The 17,770-nt window shown below is 54.5% G+C and overlaps 8 protein-coding genes across 8 annotated transcripts; 4 read left to right on the forward strand and 4 right to left on the reverse strand.

The window, feature by feature from the left end:
- Positions 1–447: 447 nt before the first annotated feature.
- B0T26DRAFT_737436 (CDP-alcohol phosphatidyltransferase-domain-containing protein) lies at positions 448–2,089 on the forward strand (the record flags this gene model as incomplete). The annotated part of the gene is made up of 4 exons (XM_060443447.1): positions 448–469; positions 596–705; positions 828–953; positions 1,055–2,089. The coding sequence occupies 4 exons, from the start codon at positions 448–450 to the stop codon at positions 2,087–2,089; spliced, it is 1,293 nt and encodes a 430-aa protein (XP_060303837.1).
- A 1,314-nt stretch (positions 2,090–3,403) lies between these two features.
- On the forward strand, positions 3,404–5,430 carry B0T26DRAFT_690249 (glutaminyl-peptide cyclotransferase). The gene is made up of 2 exons (XM_060441071.1): positions 3,404–4,554; positions 4,679–5,430. The coding sequence occupies exons 1-2, from the start codon at positions 3,782–3,784 to the stop codon at positions 5,205–5,207; spliced, it is 1,302 nt and encodes a 433-aa protein (XP_060303838.1). The 5' UTR covers positions 3,404–3,781; the 3' UTR covers positions 5,208–5,430.
- Positions 5,431–5,555: 125 nt separating this feature from the next.
- B0T26DRAFT_690251 (Oligosaccharyltransferase subunit Ribophorin II-domain-containing protein) lies at positions 5,556–7,261 on the forward strand. Its single transcript, XM_060441072.1, has 4 exons — positions 5,556–5,893; positions 5,987–6,185; positions 6,342–6,629; positions 6,700–7,261. The coding sequence occupies exons 1-4, from the start codon at positions 5,742–5,744 to the stop codon at positions 6,937–6,939; spliced, it is 879 nt and encodes a 292-aa protein (XP_060303839.1). The 5' UTR covers positions 5,556–5,741; the 3' UTR covers positions 6,940–7,261.
- Positions 7,262–7,799: 538 nt separating this feature from the next.
- On the reverse strand, positions 7,800–9,213 carry B0T26DRAFT_746802 (ribosomal L18ae/LX protein domain-containing protein; the record flags this gene model as incomplete). The annotated part of the gene is made up of 4 exons (XM_060444744.1): positions 7,800–7,958; positions 8,014–8,190; positions 8,256–8,440; positions 9,198–9,213. 4 exons carry the CDS (start codon positions 9,211–9,213, stop codon positions 7,800–7,802), a joined length of 537 nt encoding a protein of 178 aa, XP_060303840.1.
- A 281-nt stretch (positions 9,214–9,494) lies between these two features.
- On the forward strand, positions 9,495–11,390 carry B0T26DRAFT_798668 (uncharacterized protein; the record flags this gene model as incomplete). The annotated part of the gene is made up of 5 exons (XM_060446953.1): positions 9,495–9,779; positions 9,818–10,119; positions 10,172–10,397; positions 10,449–10,510; positions 10,566–11,390. 5 exons carry the CDS (start codon positions 9,495–9,497, stop codon positions 11,143–11,145), a joined length of 1,455 nt encoding a protein of 484 aa, XP_060303841.1. The 3' UTR covers positions 11,146–11,390.
- A 1,732-nt stretch (positions 11,391–13,122) lies between these two features.
- Positions 13,123–13,991, reverse strand: B0T26DRAFT_89360 (uncharacterized protein). The gene has a single exon (XM_060448138.1). It carries the CDS (start codon positions 13,807–13,809, stop codon positions 13,363–13,365), a length of 447 nt encoding a protein of 148 aa, XP_060303842.1. The 5' UTR covers positions 13,810–13,991; the 3' UTR covers positions 13,123–13,362.
- On the reverse strand, positions 13,780–15,113 carry B0T26DRAFT_89291 (uncharacterized protein). Its single transcript, XM_060448137.1, has 4 exons — positions 14,829–15,113; positions 14,348–14,745; positions 14,054–14,285; positions 13,780–13,991 (listed from the first exon to the last, which is right to left on the reverse strand). The coding sequence occupies exons 1-4, from the start codon at positions 15,008–15,010 to the stop codon at positions 13,955–13,957; spliced, it is 849 nt and encodes a 282-aa protein (XP_060303843.1). The 5' UTR covers positions 15,011–15,113; the 3' UTR covers positions 13,780–13,954.
- A 1,622-nt stretch (positions 15,114–16,735) lies between these two features.
- Positions 16,736–17,755, reverse strand: B0T26DRAFT_634282 (uncharacterized protein; the record flags this gene model as incomplete). Its single annotated transcript, XM_060436614.1, has 2 exons — positions 16,736–17,460; positions 17,515–17,755. 2 exons carry the CDS (start codon positions 17,753–17,755, stop codon positions 16,736–16,738), a joined length of 966 nt encoding a protein of 321 aa, XP_060303844.1.
- Positions 17,756–17,770: the final 15 nt, after the last annotated feature.

The following is a 17,770-nucleotide window of genomic DNA, read 5'->3' on the forward strand; positions in this document are numbered from 1 at the left end:
CAGTGCATCGCTGGCCTTGCACCGTCCAGTCCTCAAACGTCCACATTGTGGGAAGGGAACCCACAGGACAGGCAATAAGGGGGGGTCAAGTAATAATTAAATACTCACCTGCCACCTACCCTCTTGCCATTGAACTTAATGTGCGAGTCTCTGAAGAGGCCGACACCGCCCAAACATAATTTTTTTTCTCGACTGGCACCACAAAAAAGCCCTAGTATACCTTACCTTATCCTAAACGGCTTGGCCTAGCGGCTCCGACGATGTCTTGTTAGGCCTCATCCGCTCCCTCATTCCACCGAGCTCTTTTCCTCCCCTCCTACCTCACTCACCACTATATACGCCCCGACTCCCCCTTTCGAACGCCGCGGGAAGAGTCTCTGCAACCGCAGATTTACCTATTTGGCGGCGTCGTTTCCTCCCCCTTCCCCTAAGTGGGCAGAAACAAAAATGGGTGTTCCCAACAACAGCAGTGCGCTAGACCCCCAAACCCCCCACCTTAAACCCCCCTAGTACCTGCTTTGCAGAAGCAGACAAGAGAGAGAAACAGAGGGGCGGTCTGCTAACAACGGCGGCGGCGGCGTCGGTGAGCGAATAGAGCACGCGATTGCCGAATGCATCTCGGACGACGCGCTCATTCACTTGAAGTCGTACCAGTACTCGGCTGTCGACAAGTCGCCCGTATCCCACTATATCCTCCGTCCATATGTACGCGACTCTGTGCCCCGCCTTCCCCAGTTCTCCTCCTACCTAGCTCCAGCTGCATCTTGCTGCCCGTAGGCGCGAAGAAGCACCGCAAATTACGAGAAGCTGAGACGTGCGAATTATAGTGGAATGCGGTCGTCGAACTCCTGCCGCTATGGCTGGCGCCGAATATGGTGACCCTCTTGGGGTTCTTCTGCATCCTCGCCAATGTCGGCCTACTAGCGATCTTCATGCCGGACCTGATCGGACCGGTAAGCCCTCTGTCTCGTCCCATCCGTTCTGTGATAATGGTTGCAGTAGACTAGGTCAAAGCAAGCACTAATACATGGCTGTGATCTGTCGCTACATCCAGGGGCCTTCGTGGCTGTACTTTAGCTTCGCCTTGGGACTCTTCATGTACCAGACAATGGACAACATCGACGGCAAGCAGGCGAGGCGGACCGGCACGTCTAGCGGACTGGGAGAGCTGTTCGACCACGGCATCGACAGCCTGAACTGCACACTCGCCAGCTTGCTGGAGACGGCGGCCATGGGCCTAGGCAATTCGAAGTCGGGTGTCTTCACGGCGCTCGTCCCCTGCCTGCCCATGTTCTTCTCCACCTGGGAGACGTACCACACGCACACACTCTACCTCGGCGTGATCAACGGACCGACAGAGGGCCTTCTTATCGCCTGCGCCATGATGGCCATCTCGGGGTATTACGGTCCAGGCGTCTGGACAGAGCCTCTGGCGAATCATTTGGGCGACCGCGTGAACACTCTCAGTGGGCTGGGCCTGACGGCGAATCAGCTAGGTGACCTCTCGGTGCGCGACATCTGGATCGTGCTCCTCGTGTCGTCGCTCCTGTTCACGCACGTTCCGTTCTGCATCTACCACGTGGTGCGGGCGCGGCGGGCGCGCAACCAGGCGGTGGCGCCCGTCTTCCTCGAGTGGACTCCCATGGTGGTCTTCTCGGGCAGCATTGGCGCGTGGCTGTACAGCCCGCACTCGACGCTGCGCGCCGAGAACCACCTCATGCTGTTCTGCATCATCATGAGTTTCGTATTTGGCCGCATGACGACCAAGATCATCCTAGCCCACCTCACGCGCCAGCCGTTCCCCTACTGGACCGTCATGCTGTGGCCGCTGGTCGGCGGCGCCGTGCTCGGCAACCTGCCGCGCCTCGGCTTCCCGGCCGTCTCGGCAGAGGTCGAGCACACCTACCTGTGGGCCTACCTCGCGTTTGCCACCGTCGCCTACTTCCGCTGGGCCTACGTGGTCACGTCGAGCATCTGCAACTTCCTCGGCATCAACTGCCTGACCATCCCCGCCGAGAAGCTAGCTGCGAATAAGAAGGCGGCCGAGCTGGCGGCGAACGGGGTCGCCAATGGGAGAAAGACGCAGTAATATGGTGGCGCGTGCTTTCCTTTCAAAATAAAGAGAGGCAGCACATGGTGCCAGCGGCATTGTGCTGTATCCAGAAAACAGATAGCCTGAAGCAGTGCTGAGCTGACTGGCTCACTGATTTGTGTCATTTCATCCTTCTCTGGCTTTAGAAAAAGAGGTTGAGCTGGATGGACTAGATCTAACTCACACAAGACAGGGGGTGATGGGACCTACATTTGTTTCCAGAGGTCTATAATTCACGAAGCATTTATTGGGGAGCGATGGCGGATTGGGGGTACTTTTGTTTTCGTCCCATGCTTCTTTTCTGCTGGTAGACGGCGAGTGATGATTTTCACGACTTTCTTTCTTGGACGTGGCTCAGCCGAAAGAAAGGGCCAAACTAGAGAGGGGGAAATAAAAAGGAGGGAAGCATTGGCAGCATAGTAGCATGGCGTTCCGGGTGTCAGCTTTGGCATTTCAAGCCCCTTGCTCATGGCGGCGGTAGCTTTTTTTTTCGTTTCCTATTTTTCTTTCTTTTTTGATACAAAGATTATGTTGTTTTGTTCTGTTCGTTTGTTCCTGCTGCGGACGTTCGGGCTTTTAGAGCAGCGCGGTTTAGAAAAAAAGGAAAAAACGTAAGAAGATGATCTTGGACATGAATCGTGAGTTTGTTTGTATCTGACAGGAATCAAGGTACCGGGGTTTGACTTGCTTGTTGGCCGTGGATGTCCGGATGTGATTTTGAGAGACAAGGAAATGTGCTGCGCTCAGAATTTTACGACACGTCCCTGTGTGCCAAAGCCAGTGTCTTTGACGCTACAGATAATTACATGACATATAGAGGTTCATACCTAAATGCGTTGCACGTCTCGGGATGTTGATCGTAGTCCCTTTGGAGACTTGCTCGTCCAAATGTGAAGAGGAATGTTTGCGAAGGTACCTGGAAACCCCCCGCCGTGGTCCCTGCAGCTTCCCCGCAGCTCAGGGCACACGGTCCCTTGCATCCATTGGCGGGCAGAACCCTGAATTGGCGGGGGAAGAGGGCGGGCGGCGAGGTACAGCCCACTAATTTGATGCTCTCCAACCAGTCTGTCTCTCTTCTCAATGTCGCAACCCATAGGCTGCGATCAAAGTGAATTTTTTTTAAAAAAAAAAAAAATCCCAGTGTAGTTTGTCACCCTTAGTGCAGAAGTCATGCTAGTTTGTTGCCCGAAGGCCCTTCTGTTGCCCGAAGGCGGGGAAAAAAAGAGGAAAGGTCGAAAGAGCCTGGTGGTGGCGGGCTATTTTATAAAGAATGTAGTTGGTTCATGCACGACTGCAAATTTCTGAGTGGGGCGCATGTGGAGTCGCCTGGGATACCTCTGTATTCAGGTGTGACAGACAGACGGTGTCGCTTACCTGGCATCACCGCCTGACTGGCAGCTGGTATGAGTGGTAGCGGACCGATTGTCGTGCGTTCCCAAAAAAAACTTGAGGGGGGAGCATCGATAAAATACCCAAGCAATGGATGAGGTGTAAACGGAATACGTTGCCGCTTTTTTACCGTTAGATTGTTGTTTCTGGCTGTGCCTCGACTTTTTGTAGGATCCTCATGCCGTGCGTGACATGAGACGGACGGGTACCTTCATGCTGGAAGGACGACCGCGGCACACACAGGGAAACGACGACGGCAGGAACGGAACAGCGTGGCCGGCCACAGACATGCCGTGAACCATGGCGCACTGTAGAACAAGACGAACCCCTTTCGTTGCCGCTACCGGTGGTGGCAGCAGCAGCAGCAGCATGACGGCCGGCATCACCAGGCCGACGAAGCATCGCCGCCACCACCTGCTGCTGCTGGCGTTACTCGTCTACCACTTGCTAGCCGCAACGACGGCGCGGGCCTACGCGCCGCTGTCTGACGTCAGCCTCGCGCGCATCCTGTCGGGCGTCGCCGACCTCGACGCCAACACGGGTGCGCTACTGGCGCCCATCCTGATCCCGCGTGTGCCGGGCACGGCCGGGTCCGAGAAGGCCCAGCGCCACTTTGCCGACTTCTTCGCCCGCCACCTCCCGCTGTGGACGCTCGAGTGGCACAACTCGACGGCGACGACGCCCGCCACGGGCGACATGCTGGTGCCCTTTGCCAACCTCGTCTTCCGCCGCGACCCGCCGTGGGTGGTAGCAGAGGCGGAGGCAGGGGCAGGGGCAGGGGCAGCGACGGCCGCCCCGGGAGATGTCGCCCGCCTGACGCTCGCCGCCCACTACGACAGCCTGTACCGCCCCGAGGGCTTCGTCGGCGCCGTCGACAGCGCCGCCCCCTGCGCTATGCTGCTCCACGTCGCGCGCAGCATCGACGCCGCGCTGACGAGCAAGTGGGACGCCATGCGCGCTGCCGGCCACGCGCCCGACGGCCTCGAGGAGGAAAAGGGCGTCCAGATCCTCTTCCTGGACGGCGAGGAGGCGTGGGTGTCGTGGACCGACTCGGATTCACTTTATGGATCACGGTAAGATATGGGTTCAGTTCTTGCCCCTTTTCTCTTCTTCTCTTTTTGCCCCTTCCCATCCCCCTTGCTCTAACTTTCCTGCCATTTTCCCTGTCGCTAACCTTATCTTTTGACTCTTGGAAAGTGCGCTGGCCCAGACATGGGAGACCACAGAGCACGAGGGCATTTTCTCGACGCCGCTGCAGGCCATCAGCATGTTTGTGCTGCTGGACCTGCTCGGGGCGCCGGGCCCACGCGTGCCGTCATACTTTGCCCAGACGCACTGGGTGTACCAACACCTAGCGGCGGCCGAGGGGCGGCTAAGGAAGCTGGGCGCGCTCGAGACGGAGGCCAGCAACAACCACCCGTTCCTGCCGGAGGCCCGCAAGCGCCCCGAGCAATTCACTAGGGGCTTTGTGCAGGACGACCACGTGCCCTTCATGGAGCGTGGCGTAGACGTGCTGCACATCATCCCCACGCCGTTCCCGGACGTGTGGCACACCCTCGACGACGACGGCGCACATCTCGACCCGCCCACAGTGCGGGACTGGGCGACGATCATGACGGCGTTTGTCGCCGAGTGGATGGAGCTCGACGGATTCCTCCCGCCGGTGCCCCTGCCCGAGGACACGAAAAAGAGGGCAAAGACTTACACCGAGAAGTCAGAGCTCTAGTATAAGGGGCCTCGGGAGGTGGGTGACATAAACTGTATATATACTTGCCCAAACTAGACTCTTGGGTATGGCGAGCGGCTGGTACATAGCGGCTCTGTATAAATCTACCATGTCACTAAAACATGTCCCTACAATGGATTACTCTATAAGTTTCAACTATTAGACCAATTAATGCCTTACCGCCTTTAACAGCGACTTACTTCATAGACTGTATTCAATGAATGTGGGAGTCTGACGGATGGGACAGTAGGGGACAATGTGATGGGCGCATTCCCGGGGTGTTCCCCCAACCAACCCTGGTGGGCGCGGGCACCTACGCGGTCTTGGCAACCGCCCGCCCCGTCCGTCCGTGCATGAGCTCTGGAGCTGGACAAGTGTTCATTGGGGGTTTCGGCATCAAAATCGCTAGCCAGACGGGTGAAGGTATCAGCCCTTTTTTAATATTTTGTCTGCCTTCCTTTCTTTTACAAATACCCACCGAATCCTTTCGCCGGCTTAATCAACATTACAGCGAATTGAGAAAAATTCCCGACAATGCGGTTCCAACAGCAGTCTTTCGCCTCGGCGGCGCTCCTGGCGCTCGCCACGGCGAGCGGGCTTGCCTCTGCTGCTGCTTCGTCGTGGGGCTTCGACGACGCCAGCCTGTCGATTGCTGCGCGCAAGGGGTCCGAGGGCATCAAGGAGAAGTAATTCTGCCCCTCTCTCTGTCTCTCCCTGAATTAGATTGTCTTGCATTGGAAATCGGATTGCTGACCGTGTGCTGTTGTGCGCAACTGCAGACTGAACCAAAAGACACCGCTAGCCACGCCCGTCGCTCTCGGCAGCGCCGACAGCCTCAAGGTCGCCCTCACAGCAAAGGACAACGGCAAAGGCAAGCGCCCGCACCAGGCGTTCGTCGTGTTGCGAGACCAAGACTCGGGCCTCGAGGCGCCGTTCCCGCTGACGGTCAAAGAGAACGGGAAGGCCGTCGTGCAGATTGTGAGTGGAAGTGAAGCCTGCTTTGCGGAAACAAAAAAAAACCAAACCTACCCTCGAGTTAGGTGGCGGAGACCGGCTCTTGGCTACTCTAGAAGTGGATGCCCCATAGTTTACTACAGTTACTAACGAGCGGGCGCTTTCTTTTCCTTGGTACAGAGTCAGAAGGACCTCCCCGCGCAGCTGCTCCTGGCCGGAAAGCCGCTCAAGGCGTCGGTGGTGATCGCGTCGTTCGGTTCCGCCACGGGCCTCAACACGCCCGCCTTCGAGGTCGAGATCCGCCTCGACCCGGCCACGCCGCTTCCGAACTACGAGAAGCCGCTGCGCTACGGCAAGAGGCCCGAGATCCACCACATCTTCCGCTCCGATCCCCGCAGCCCGCCCAAGGTCATCTCGCTCTTCTTTACCCTGGCTGTCGCCGCTACAGTGCCAGCTCTGTTCATCGGCGTGAGTAGTGTGGCTACGGGATTGGTTTCCCTCTGGCGTTGTGATGGCGCATGTCTAACGTCTGCAATAGTGGGCTTTGCTCGGCGCAAACCTCAACCACCTCACCAAAGCCTTGGGCGCCGCGCCTCTGTCGCATGCCTCATTCTTTGGCTCCATCGTGGCCATGGAGTTTGTCTTTTTCATGTACTACACCAGCTGGAACCTCTTCCAGACACTGCCGGCGGCTGTTGTCGTTGGCGCGGTGGCGGTTCTCAGCGGCACCAAGGCATTGGGTGAAGTGCAGAGCAGGCGGCTTGCGGGGGAGCGCTGAGCGAAGAAAAACACGCGGAAGGTAGGAGCAAAACAAATGTGAACTGGTGTACATTGACACGCGGCAGGACGTGCAAAAAATACGACAGAAAGATGGAAGCCCGCGTTGCCGGGTGGCGATCATGGGTCCGAGACCTTATATCATTATCAGGGGTCAGGCGTGTGATGGATGGCCATAAACACAACACAGACAGCAAAAAGCCGGGCATTGCGAGCCCGCGTTTAGCTTCGAGCTCGGACGATGAATTGGATGGCCATGTATCTGAGCGAGCGTTTACACATTGCGGATTTATAGCAAATATTAGTGCTTCAAAACAAAAAACACTGGTAGACTGTACACTACTAGTAGCCTTGCTTCGGACACTGCCTTTAAATGGCGCATAGCTGCATATGTGATCAACAAAAGCAAGAAACATGAACATGGCTTCATGATGACAAAGAACCCTTGAATCATTCCAGGCTGGCGATATGCAGGATGAGGCGGACAGGAGCAAGACTTCAAGACGGTAATCACAACGTTGAGCTTACCGCTCTCATATATTTGTAATCCCCTGAGATTGGGGGAACAATATTTAAACACCTCCCCCAATTAATGCTCGTCTCCAAGCGGCGGCGATGATCTACCAGCACGCAACGGAATAGTCATCAGATAATTGACTCTTGGCGCTGACTGGATGTTTTACCTGCCAAGAATGCCTGGCCGTCAAGAGTAGCACGAGCAGGCTTCACCCCACGCTGTAAAAACTCATGGTTGACCATTTATTCATTTCTTGCTCAATCTAAGAGCAAATGCAGGATATCCCATTTTCCTTAAATGAACACCTGGAGAACCTTCCAACCCCAACCCGCAACGATAAAAGCTTAAGCAAAAGTGGACGGGCGCTTGGCGCTGAAGATCTTCTTGGTGCTGATCTTGGGAACACGGTGGGGGAGGGGGAAGCTGAGCTTCTTGGTGATGAGCTGCTTGATATAGGGGCGCTTGACTTCCTCGTTCTTCTCGATCTCGACAACGCGGAGAATCTATCCGCACGTTAGTATTGCAGCCGAAGAGAAACGACAAGCCGTTGTAACGTACGTGGATCGACCTGAAGCGAGCACGGTGGCGGGCGGCCATGTCGGAGTAGAGGGCCTCTACCGCAGCCGTCCTGGAAGTCTCGCGGTACTCCTTGTACATGTTGTGGGTGCCGGAGCGCGAATCATAACGGATCCAGACGCCGAAGTTCTTGACCTTCTGGGGGTGCTTCTCGGAGATCTAGAAAGAAAACAATGGTAAGCGCCCGTCCCTAAGCGTAAATCAACCGGCTCAAGTCCACATACCACATTGACGCTGACAATCTCGCCAGTCGCCTTCTTGACCTTCCGCAGACCGCGGAGGAAGTACCAGAAACGGGACTTGGCCACTACCTGGTTAGGCGCAAAGATGCGCATGCGGTAGAGGGCCGGAGTCGCGTTGGCCTCCGTGGGCAGATGGCGCCCAATGACCTGGAATTCCTGAAGACGACCTGAATAAATGTCAGCACGTCTCGCTACTGCTAGAAACTGACGGTGCGGCCGGTGCAAGAGCACATCATTTCTGGGCTCAAGACATTCCCAGATATCGGCCGTCGGTAGCTATCGAGTCGTTTGGACCCGAGCGTTTGGGGAGACTCGGCTGCAGAACTTTCCAACGCCCACATCATAGCCCATCATTTCCTGTTGACCAAATTTATTCTAACAGCCTACTCGTTTCAAGTTCTGAAATGTAGAATCAACCCTCGCCGATTGAGTGGGTGTGCTTCATAATTCTGGCCGAGCCGGGTCGAGTATCGGTTCGATAGTCGATGCGTTCTCGAGCAACATATGATATGCATCTAGCAGGACGATTGAATTCAAGAATTGCTTACCCATCTGTGGAGAAAGTCAGAGGAGGCCTTTGGGAATGACGAGCAACAAGGGGTGCATCGGGGGGACTTACTGTGATTGATTGTCGCTATGGATCGCGAGTGAGTTCGGTGAGCTGTCGAGAGTCTTGGATTAGCGATCGCGAGGGAACAAAAAAAATCGGGTGCGCTTGGTTAGGGCTCGAAATGCTCGGGCCACTTTCCAGAATAAACGTGGCGGTGCGGGCGGGGCAGCCGCCACAAGTGGCTGACTGGCTCGCGGGGCTGTCTCCACAACGGACTGCCTCCCCCACCGTCAGCGCTCCTTCCCTGCAGAAAGTGAATGAGGGCTGACGGACCAATCACATCAAAACAATCGGCGTGAGAGGTCAACTCTCACCTTTGTCTTTCCGCATTCTTGAGTAAACTCACATTCTCTGAAATTGGCGTTTACAAAGACGTGTTGTCGTCACGGTACAGAATTTTATACGAAACCCAACTGGTTATACCGACGCTCATCAGAACCCCTCGATCGATAATCTCACCTTGCTTTAAGTGCCAAGGCAAGGCCCTGGAAGATCCCCGCGACCTGAAAGCCTTCAGAACTTGGTAGGCCACGCAGCAGGCAGGTACCTTAGGCGCTCTCAGCCTGGAGAACAACCTCCACTTACCCGCTATCAACCGATTTGTTGTGGATATGGACACTCTTTGCGCCAAAGTCGCTGGTGCGAGGGCCGATGAAAACGGATATGATCTCGCTCGCACTCTCTCACCCGATTTCCCCAACGATACGTTACGCGCAATATGGCAGAGTTGCAACGCTCACGATGTCAAGAGCGTCGTGAAGCGGGACCTTTCCAAGAACGTGACGGGGATGCAGCGGCTTTCCCATCAAGAGCTGGCCGGCTGGGTTGAGGTGTACCACGCATACTGGAAGGCTGTCGGTGAGCTTCTTGCCGTTCAAGTTGGTGTCCCCTTTCCCGTAAGCGGTTGTTATTGATCTGACTATCGATCTTGCAGTCGTCACAGTCGTCATGGGCCAAGGTGTTTAGCGCCTGGACGGAGTTGCTGACTGCCCTGTTGCGGGGTTACAACGCACATGGGTTTGAGGCATGGACGATCCCGTGTCTTTATGTGACAGGCAAGTATCTGCGCACATTCGCCATCAAAGCCGATGACGAGCGCAACAGCGGCAGCTTGACAGACAATAAGGCCGCCGCCAACTTCCAAGATGACTTCAATCCCGAGTCAGAGCAGAACGCGACCCTGGAAGACTGTGCACGGCAACTCAACAAGATCTTCAACATCTGTCTGAATGATAGGTGCGAATCCGCCCAATCCTACACATGACGAGACCTAACTAACTGATTATAGGGCACCGCTGGATCTTTCGCGAAAATGGGGCATCTACTACGTGACCAACCTGCTTTTCAAGACATACTTCAAGTTCAACTCGGCAAGCCTGTCCAAGAACGTCCTGAAGGCACTGTCTGTCGGAAGAGGCGATATGCCCAACCTTGCGGCCTATCCAAAATCGCAGCAAGTTACCTTCAAGTACTACGAGGGAGTCCTGTGCTTTTTGGAGGAGAATTATGTCGAAGTATGGCACCACTTCTAGGCACGGTCAGTAATTATGCTAACGAGATAATAGGCTGAGAAGCACTTGACCGAGGCATGGAACAATTGCTACAAGGACCACATGAGGAACAAGGAGTGAGTATTGTGCTTGTCTTGCGCTCTTGCGCCGATTGCTGACCGACGAGCCAAGATTGATTCTGACTTACCTCATCCCCTGCCATCTCCTTACCACACACACTCTGCCCAGCCAGAAACTTTTGGAGCCCTATCCCGGATTGCAGAAACTCTTCGGACCGCTCGCACAGTCCATCAAGCAAGGCAAGCTCCATGCCTTTGACCTCGCTCTCCGGGACAGCGAGGACGAATTTGTCAAGCGCCGCATTTACTTGACCCTAGAGCGGGGACGCGATATTGCGCTGCGCAACCTGCTCCGCAAGGTCTTTATCGCAGGCGGTTTCGAGGAGTCAAAGGAAGGCGACGGCGGAAAGCCGGTTCGGCGCACCCGAATACCTATTGCCGAATTTACCGCCGCAATCAGCCTCGGCAGCCAGGAGACCCTTGACGATGACGAAGTCGAGTGTCTCCTAGCCAACATGATTTACAAAGTGAGTCAACACATAATCTCCTATCTTTGTTTCGTATTCCCCACCCAGACAAAAGGACGCAGAAGGCAAATGCTGCCTCTCCTGCCGCCCAGGTCAGAGCAGCGGGTCTATTGTCATCCAAAGTATGAGCGAGGTCCGCCGCGGAGTTCACCAGTTGTGTCTTGACAAATCATCTCAATGGTTGCGAATTTCGCCATGGAAAAACTTTGAAGGGTTGGCCAGCTCGAAGTTGAGATGCCCCCTCGCTGCCTGGGGTGTCGAGGCATCATCCTGAGCTTCGGGCCAGTTCTTTAATTGGCGGAAAAGAACCTGCGACTATCCCGCCCCCTCTAAAATGGCTCGCAATGACTCATTATGCTGACCGACCAAACACAGGGTCTCATGAAAGGCTACATCGCACGCGACAGAGGCATAGTGGTCCTCAGCAAGACTGGAGCCTTTCCCGGAACAGGCCTTTGAAGTGTTGGTAATTCGATATCCGTCACTCTGCCGTTTTTTGAACGTTGGCCTTCATTGTGGCTTGATGGTGCGCGAGCTAGAACAGCCACGATAGAGGAGATATATATTTGTGATGTGTTACCGCAAGATTCAGCAGGGTCTTGTGGTTGTATCAAACCGTGCCGCACATGGCGCGATTGTGGAGGACTACTGGCGACACGGTAGAGCATACAATGCCATGCCAATAATTGTCGCCCAAAAATTTCGTGATAGGACGTCGGGTATTAGTGTATCACTACCTGCATCCATCCACCACGCATCTGACCGACGGACCAACCCCTTATCAGGGGATGTGGTGGTCTCTCTCCTCCGAGGCCAAACATCGAAGGTAAGCGCGGATACTTCACTCTGCATAGATAAACGATCGGGTCGATGTGTTTTCGGCAAACCAGTGCCCTCAAAAAATACTGGTCTTCGCTATAGCTTTGATCTCCTTTCTATCTCTATTGTTCCTCGTCGTTTTCAGACCATGCATTTATTCGTGTTCGGTAGTTGCTTGGGAAACGGCCCGTTTGGGCGGCCTGCAGCTAAACATATCTGACTCTACACCCCCTTCGTGAAGCTGTTTGAGTGAAATCTAAACCTCCAGAACGGGCAGACAGTGCAACCAACCCCCGCGCGTGCTCCGCCACTGCCTCTACCGCTGCCGTTTGTGCGGGGAGGGCGGCCTGCGATTCGACTCTATGCAACCACTTTATCTCTCCCTTTCCGCGGCAAGCTTGCACGCACACACACACACCCTCCCGCCACGCAATGATGTCTGCCTTGTCTCTCTGCCTTGTCATTCGGGGACCCATACAGCCATGTACCCTCAAGTAGTTTTGCACGTCGAGTTCTTGACTACCGAGTAGGTATCAATTCGTGACATCCCTTTTTTTGTCTCGAATTGCCAAGTCTAGTGGTGTGAAGGATAAGAATCTGACTAGTCATTATTTTTCAGACAAAACCCGGGACAATCAGAAACCGGGCGTCAGGTGGGGAGTCCATTTGTGTCGTCTGTGTGTCTTTCGATAATAATGGACTTGTCCTTTTTTTTACCGTTGCATTCTTTGTCTCAGGAGACAGATAAATAGATGCTGCATGTGTCTACTAAGTTATTCCGCACGTTTGCACACAAATGTGGGCGTGAATAGACAGCCTCGCGGAAAGAAGGGTGGGTGACCGCTACCGTGGTACACCAAATATGGCACAGGATGTATCAGACTACGGACCAAGAACAGTAAGGCAAGGTGATATCAGACAAACCACCCAGTCCACATACCGTAGTCCGTTGCCGACTCGAATCCCCATAATCGTGGTTCGCAGACAGATCCAACGGCCACCACGACCACCACGACCACCACGTCCGTACATCCTAGACATGAGTCCAGGACATGCATATGGCAAGTGCACTTGCAATTCCATTAGTAAGAAACAGAAACAGAAATGGGTGTATGGTCACGTCTTCTTATTCGTAGTAATCAGACAAACGCGACCCAGCCTAGCCCGACACCGCATTCCCCCATCTAGACGAAGCATCCGCACCAAAGCTGGCCAAAGTCATTGCATCGGGAAGTCGTGTGGGCAAACCCAAAGACAGCCCGAACATCTCAAATTGTAACGGAAACACAAGGATATCATGTCAAAATCATGTATGAAGAGAACGAGATTCTGTATTGATCACCGTAGAGGAAGGCCATAGATCTCTCTAGTCGCTGCTTCGGCAAACCATCTCCCCTCCTGCTCTGAACCTACTAGGAGGCCGACAGGAGTTCTGCTCTCTCTTGAGCCTCCAATGATGGTTTTTGAACGAGAGTCAAGAAATATAATGATACACTCCGTTTGCTCTCCCCCTCTTTTCTCGTCAAAGCATCTCTGTACCAGACATCCGCACTCTCCACCCACTCATCCCTTGAAAGGGGTAAATAATACCAATCTTTCGGAGGCAGGCTGATACCAAAGCAGCGATCGAAAAAAAACACAACAAACCAGGCCGTGTAAAGCTGCCATGGTGGGCAAAATACGGCGGTGTGCCTCTGTCGCGAGACAGAAAAGTCGGACATCCCGCCATGAAAATAGAACCAGATAGAACCAGTCTCGAAGATAAAAATTCGAGGAAATGAACATAAAATAAACCCAGATAACATTCCTCAAAAAGAACCCGGTCGTAGTAATGACATGGAAAATGTTATACAAGTTTTGGTGTTTTCTTTGGTAAAGAAAAAAGAAAGGACGAACAAGAGAAGCAAATGACATCAACTCCGTGTGGGAGTTCAGAGACCCGGGGAATTCCTCATCGATACGCCAAGTCCTTGATAAAAATAACAAATGTCTATGACCCACCAGAACCATACTATTAGTGAGATGTAAGAAAAGAAGAAAGCAGCGTAAGTCATTAGAGTGGAAATGAAGTTGTGCTGAGAAGGGGATGTTGTATTTTTTGGAGTGGTTGTTGACCACAAAGCGTCGAAACAAGCAGGTAAAGCACCAAAGGCAGCTAGAAGGGGCGCCCGCTGCGAGGAGTGCGCGGTGTACTGCTGTCGCATAGGTTAGATATACACCAAACTAGAGTGAGTCAGGGGGGCAAGTGACATACGCAGCACTCGAGATGTCGTCGACGTGGTTGGACAGAGCCACAAACAGATCAAAGAAGAGTTGTGTACCGCCGTTGAACATTTCCAGTTGCATAGTACCGCTTCTCTTGAACGTACTGCGGCTGCGAATGATGAGGGCAAGGTAGTGAGCACGCAGCTTAGAGTCCGTGTCGGGGGTATTGGCATATGCGTATCTGGCAGACGCCAAGATAGTGCTGGCCTGGATCCCGGACTCTGGAGAGTGATCGTCAGCAATGACCAAAACCAATGACGATAGTCTCCGGGGAATGACTCACGGAGACCTTGCTTGCGCAGAGCGACACGCTTCAGCTCCTCTAGTCCGTACTTCTCGGCGGCACAGTAGATGACAGTGTCCTTGAGCAAGTCACCGTCGATACCGTGATGGTAGATGGTAGTCTCGGCGCGACCGTCGTCCGAGGGCTGCTCAATCTCCCACGAGTTACGCTTCTTGTTGTGGAGGAGGCGTGGATAGTAGTCGCCCTTGTAGAGGTACTCGAGAATGGACGAGAAGATCTCGGGCTCCTCGTCTGGCAGCGAAATCTTCTTGGATTGGGAGTCGAGCATCTGGTTGTGGAGCACGCTCTGAAAGAAGGGCGACATGCACAGCACATTCTCGTGGGCTGCAAAGATCCTCTGCTCCTGGCCGACGACTAGAGTCACGATGGCCGATATCCTAAGAGCAGAAGCTGCATCAGCACGGGGCCGCCAACACTGACAAAACACTACAAGTCGACAACAGGCTAGGATATGGCTCACTCTGCTTGTGGATCGAGCGCGGCGGCTGCATTGGTCGCCGTGCTAGGGCGGCGACGGGATTCATGGCGCCGCTTAGACACACCCGCCTCCTTGCTAAAAGACGAGCTGGACCTTCCCAGCTTCTGGCTTTTGGAGAAGCTCTTGCTCTGGCTCTGCGGCGGTTCAAAGCGTCGGGAGAACATGTTTGTGTCTGTCTGTATTTGGACGAATGTGTGTTTGACTCCTCTCTCGTTGCGGCCTGCTGCCAAGACCCGGTACTGATGACCGACGGCGATTAGGGCGACAACGACGAGGGAAAAGATGGGATGGCGATGGACGATGAAAGGCAATGTAAAGCGACGCAAAATCCGAAGGCTGGCGACAATTTTTGATGAAAATCCACCTACCTGATGAGCGGGAACAAGGCAACACCCGAATGGGGAGGGAAATCAGTTTTTTTTTTCCCCGACCTGGGGGGTGCGCCGTATTATATAGGAAATGCGGGCGTGGCTGCACAGATGCCTGGGCACATTTTGCAGGCGGACACAGCTCGTTTCGGCGGCCGGAAATGGCAATCAGCAGCGCCTCGATTATCCAGCGTGATTCACGCGTTAAGTGGTCGGGGCCAGGCGGGATATTCCCGCGAAGTCAGGTGACAGCGCCATCCCCCTTTGGGCGCCTTGGCTAAGAACGGCCAGGGGCCTTGGGTGGCACCTCCCTTGGAAGATGCCAGGGCAAGGGTCGGAAGAAGCAAGCAAAAATCCAGAATTGCGCACGGCAAGGATGGTGGTCTGTGGGTAACGCCCTGGGAGACAGGGAGAACAGGGAGCACAGGGAGCGCATCCCAAGTGTTGTAGTCATTTCAGGGGGGTTGGAGCGGCGGTGGTGAAGAGGTCCGAGGCAAACGAGAAAAGAAGCCGGCGGAACAGGCTCGATGGGAATGGCGTTACAAGGGTTCAAAGTGCAAATGCACACACACCCACCCACACCCGCCAAAAGAAGGAGCGAAGGAAGGCTGTCCTAGTCTGTGTGTGCCGCCTCACATTGCTTCTTTCCGTGCGAAGGAACCAAAGTTATCAGACCCAAGGGTGGGAGTGGGGGCTGATGCTGCAATGCTGCCTGCCTCTTTGCCTTTTGACCCCTTTTCCCCGTGAACTTTTGCTAAGGCATCCGTAGCCACCTCATCAAATGCGGGCAAGCTCACCAGGGCATGGGAGGCAGCAAAGACCGGGCAAACTTGGATAACCTCGATCCGGCATCAATGATGTGAGATGGAACCACGGCCAAAAAAACGCTGCTTCGGTCCATTGTCGGGGATGCTATGGTCTCAAAAATCCTCAATTGCATCAATTGGGCCGACTGCTCCACAGCCAATTCAGAGACGAAGCATTGGCCTCCACTTGGAGTCACAGCCCACCCAAAAGTTAGCGGAGGGGGCATCATCATCTTAACAGGAGTACACTTCACACGGAGTCTTGCAGAGCGGCCTTGCCTCTCAGAACCGGGCGGCTGTACCCTGATCACGCAACGCTGGGCCTTTTTCATCCCCCGCCCCTCGCTGTCTTTTAACGAGGACGGCAAGGCGAAATGAAAGCAAACGAGCGTGCAACAGGCAATTGCAGCATTCCGTACTGTGGACGTAGTGTGACACTATTGCTGGCCATCCCAGAGGCTGTCTTATCGGTAGTCATTACGGATTGCCCAAGCGAGACTGCATCTTGCGTATCAATCGCACTGTTTTATTGTGTGCAGTGCCAGTGACATGGTTTCACCCCTTGGTCCCCAACCCGTTCGGGCATCTTGTTTGGCCCTGTTTCGGTGCCGGGCGACCTACAGGGGTAATTGGGACTGCCACCTCCCGGTCAGAACACTACAGTAAGATTGGCATCGCCACCGGGCAACCTACGTATCCGCAAAGCCGCAACGCTTCATCCGCTTTCCAGCGCTCTCTTGGCCAGCTGCAGGATGGCTTGCGCGGCAATCTTCTTGCCCTGTCCTCTGGCAATTGCCTCGCTGTGGTATGCGACTGGGGCAACCCCCTTCTCGACAGGTAGCCCAAGGTCTACGCATCTCCGATAGAGTTGCTCGCTTTGCACCTTCGGCACCAACTCATCCCTTTCGGCTTCCAAAATGAATATACCGGGCGCTGTCCCACCTTTCCTTTTGGAAGCCTCCGCGATCAAGCCCAAGTTTGCCCAGCTATCCAACTGGCTACGCAAAAAAGGCCACAGGTGCTTATATGGCAACCACTTTTGAGGGTATAGCGTTTCCAACATCGCTCTGACTGACAAAAACGGAGTCTCAAGCAGCAGGCCCCTGATTGGCATGGCCTCCGGTATCTTGCCGGTGGCGGCGAGGTTGGTGGCGACGCCGGAGCCGATACTCTGCCCCCAAACAAGGAGTATCGAGATGGGAGAATCGCTTCTAGTCCCAAATATGCGATCATGGCGTTGCGCAATCCATTGCACGCCGGCTTCTGCATCGAGCCGGAGGCCCCGTTCAGATGGACGCCCTCGTGAGGTCCAGTAGCCTCGATAACTGAGGCAGACAAAAGTTAGTTCTGCACATGCCAAACTCGGTATTTTGCTGTCTCTGACGGCCCGAAGAACCCATGAGAGGTCTGGCAACCGGGGCGGTGTTGACGAGGCATTGCCTAGAACAGATTGTTAGTCTCGAACACGCTGATTGCGACTATGTGATGCCAGACCCTGAAAGTAGAGGACATAGAAGATATGGCCCCGGGCTGCCTTTGAATTCTCATCCTCTCCCCGCCACAGCGGAATCGTCGCCACGGCTATTGCAAGGTCCTTTCCATCCACCGTCTTCGTCCTCTCTTCACGCCATTGGATGCCCCCACAGCTACTCGCATAGTCCTCGATGTGCTCGCTTCGCGCGTTGGGGGGCAGTCCGGGCATGTAGATGATTTTATTCTGGAACACAACCAACATCACGCATTTCCACAC

Source organism: Lasiosphaeria miniovina, assembly GCF_030549165.1.
Source record: "Lasiosphaeria miniovina strain SMH2392-1A chromosome Unknown B0T26scaffold_1, whole genome shotgun sequence".
NCBI classification, from domain to species: domain Eukaryota; kingdom Fungi; phylum Ascomycota; class Sordariomycetes; order Sordariales; family Lasiosphaeriaceae; genus Lasiosphaeria; species Lasiosphaeria miniovina.

What these genes read in the sequence shown, in the direction of transcription:
- B0T26DRAFT_690249 (XM_060441071.1), top strand. Translation starts at nt 3,782, where the DNA reads ATGGCGCACTGTAGAACAAGACGAACCCCTTTCGTTGCCGCTACCGGT. An exon ending in GATTCACTTTATGGATCACG is followed by an intron (nt 4,555 to 4,678) that starts GTAAGATATGGG and finishes ACTCTTGGAAAG; the next exon opens with TGCGCTGGCCCAGACATGGG.
- B0T26DRAFT_690251 (XM_060441072.1), top strand. Translation starts at nt 5,742, where the DNA reads ATGCGGTTCCAACAGCAGTCTTTCGCCTCGGCGGCGCTCCTGGCGCTC. An exon ending in TCCGAGGGCATCAAGGAGAA is followed by an intron (nt 5,894 to 5,986) that starts GTAATTCTGCCC and finishes GCGCAACTGCAG; the next exon opens with ACTGAACCAAAAGACACCGC. An exon ending in TGCCAGCTCTGTTCATCGGC is followed by an intron (nt 6,630 to 6,699) that starts GTGAGTAGTGTG and finishes CGTCTGCAATAG; the next exon opens with TGGGCTTTGCTCGGCGCAAA.
- B0T26DRAFT_89360 (XM_060448138.1), bottom strand. Translation starts at nt 13,809, where the DNA reads ATGGTTCTGGTGGGTCATAGACATTTGTTATTTTTATCAAGGACTTGG.
- B0T26DRAFT_89291 (XM_060448137.1), bottom strand. Translation starts at nt 15,010, where the DNA reads ATGTTCTCCCGACGCTTTGAACCGCCGCAGAGCCAGAGCAAGAGCTTC. An exon ending in TCTGCGCAAGCAAGGTCTCC is followed by an intron (nt 14,286 to 14,347) that starts GTGAGTCATTCC and finishes ATCACTCTCCAG; the next exon opens with AGTCCGGGATCCAGGCCAGC. An exon ending in GACGACATCTCGAGTGCTGC is followed by an intron (nt 13,992 to 14,053) that starts GTATGTCACTTG and finishes ATGCGACAGCAG; the next exon opens with TACACCGCGCACTCCTCGCA.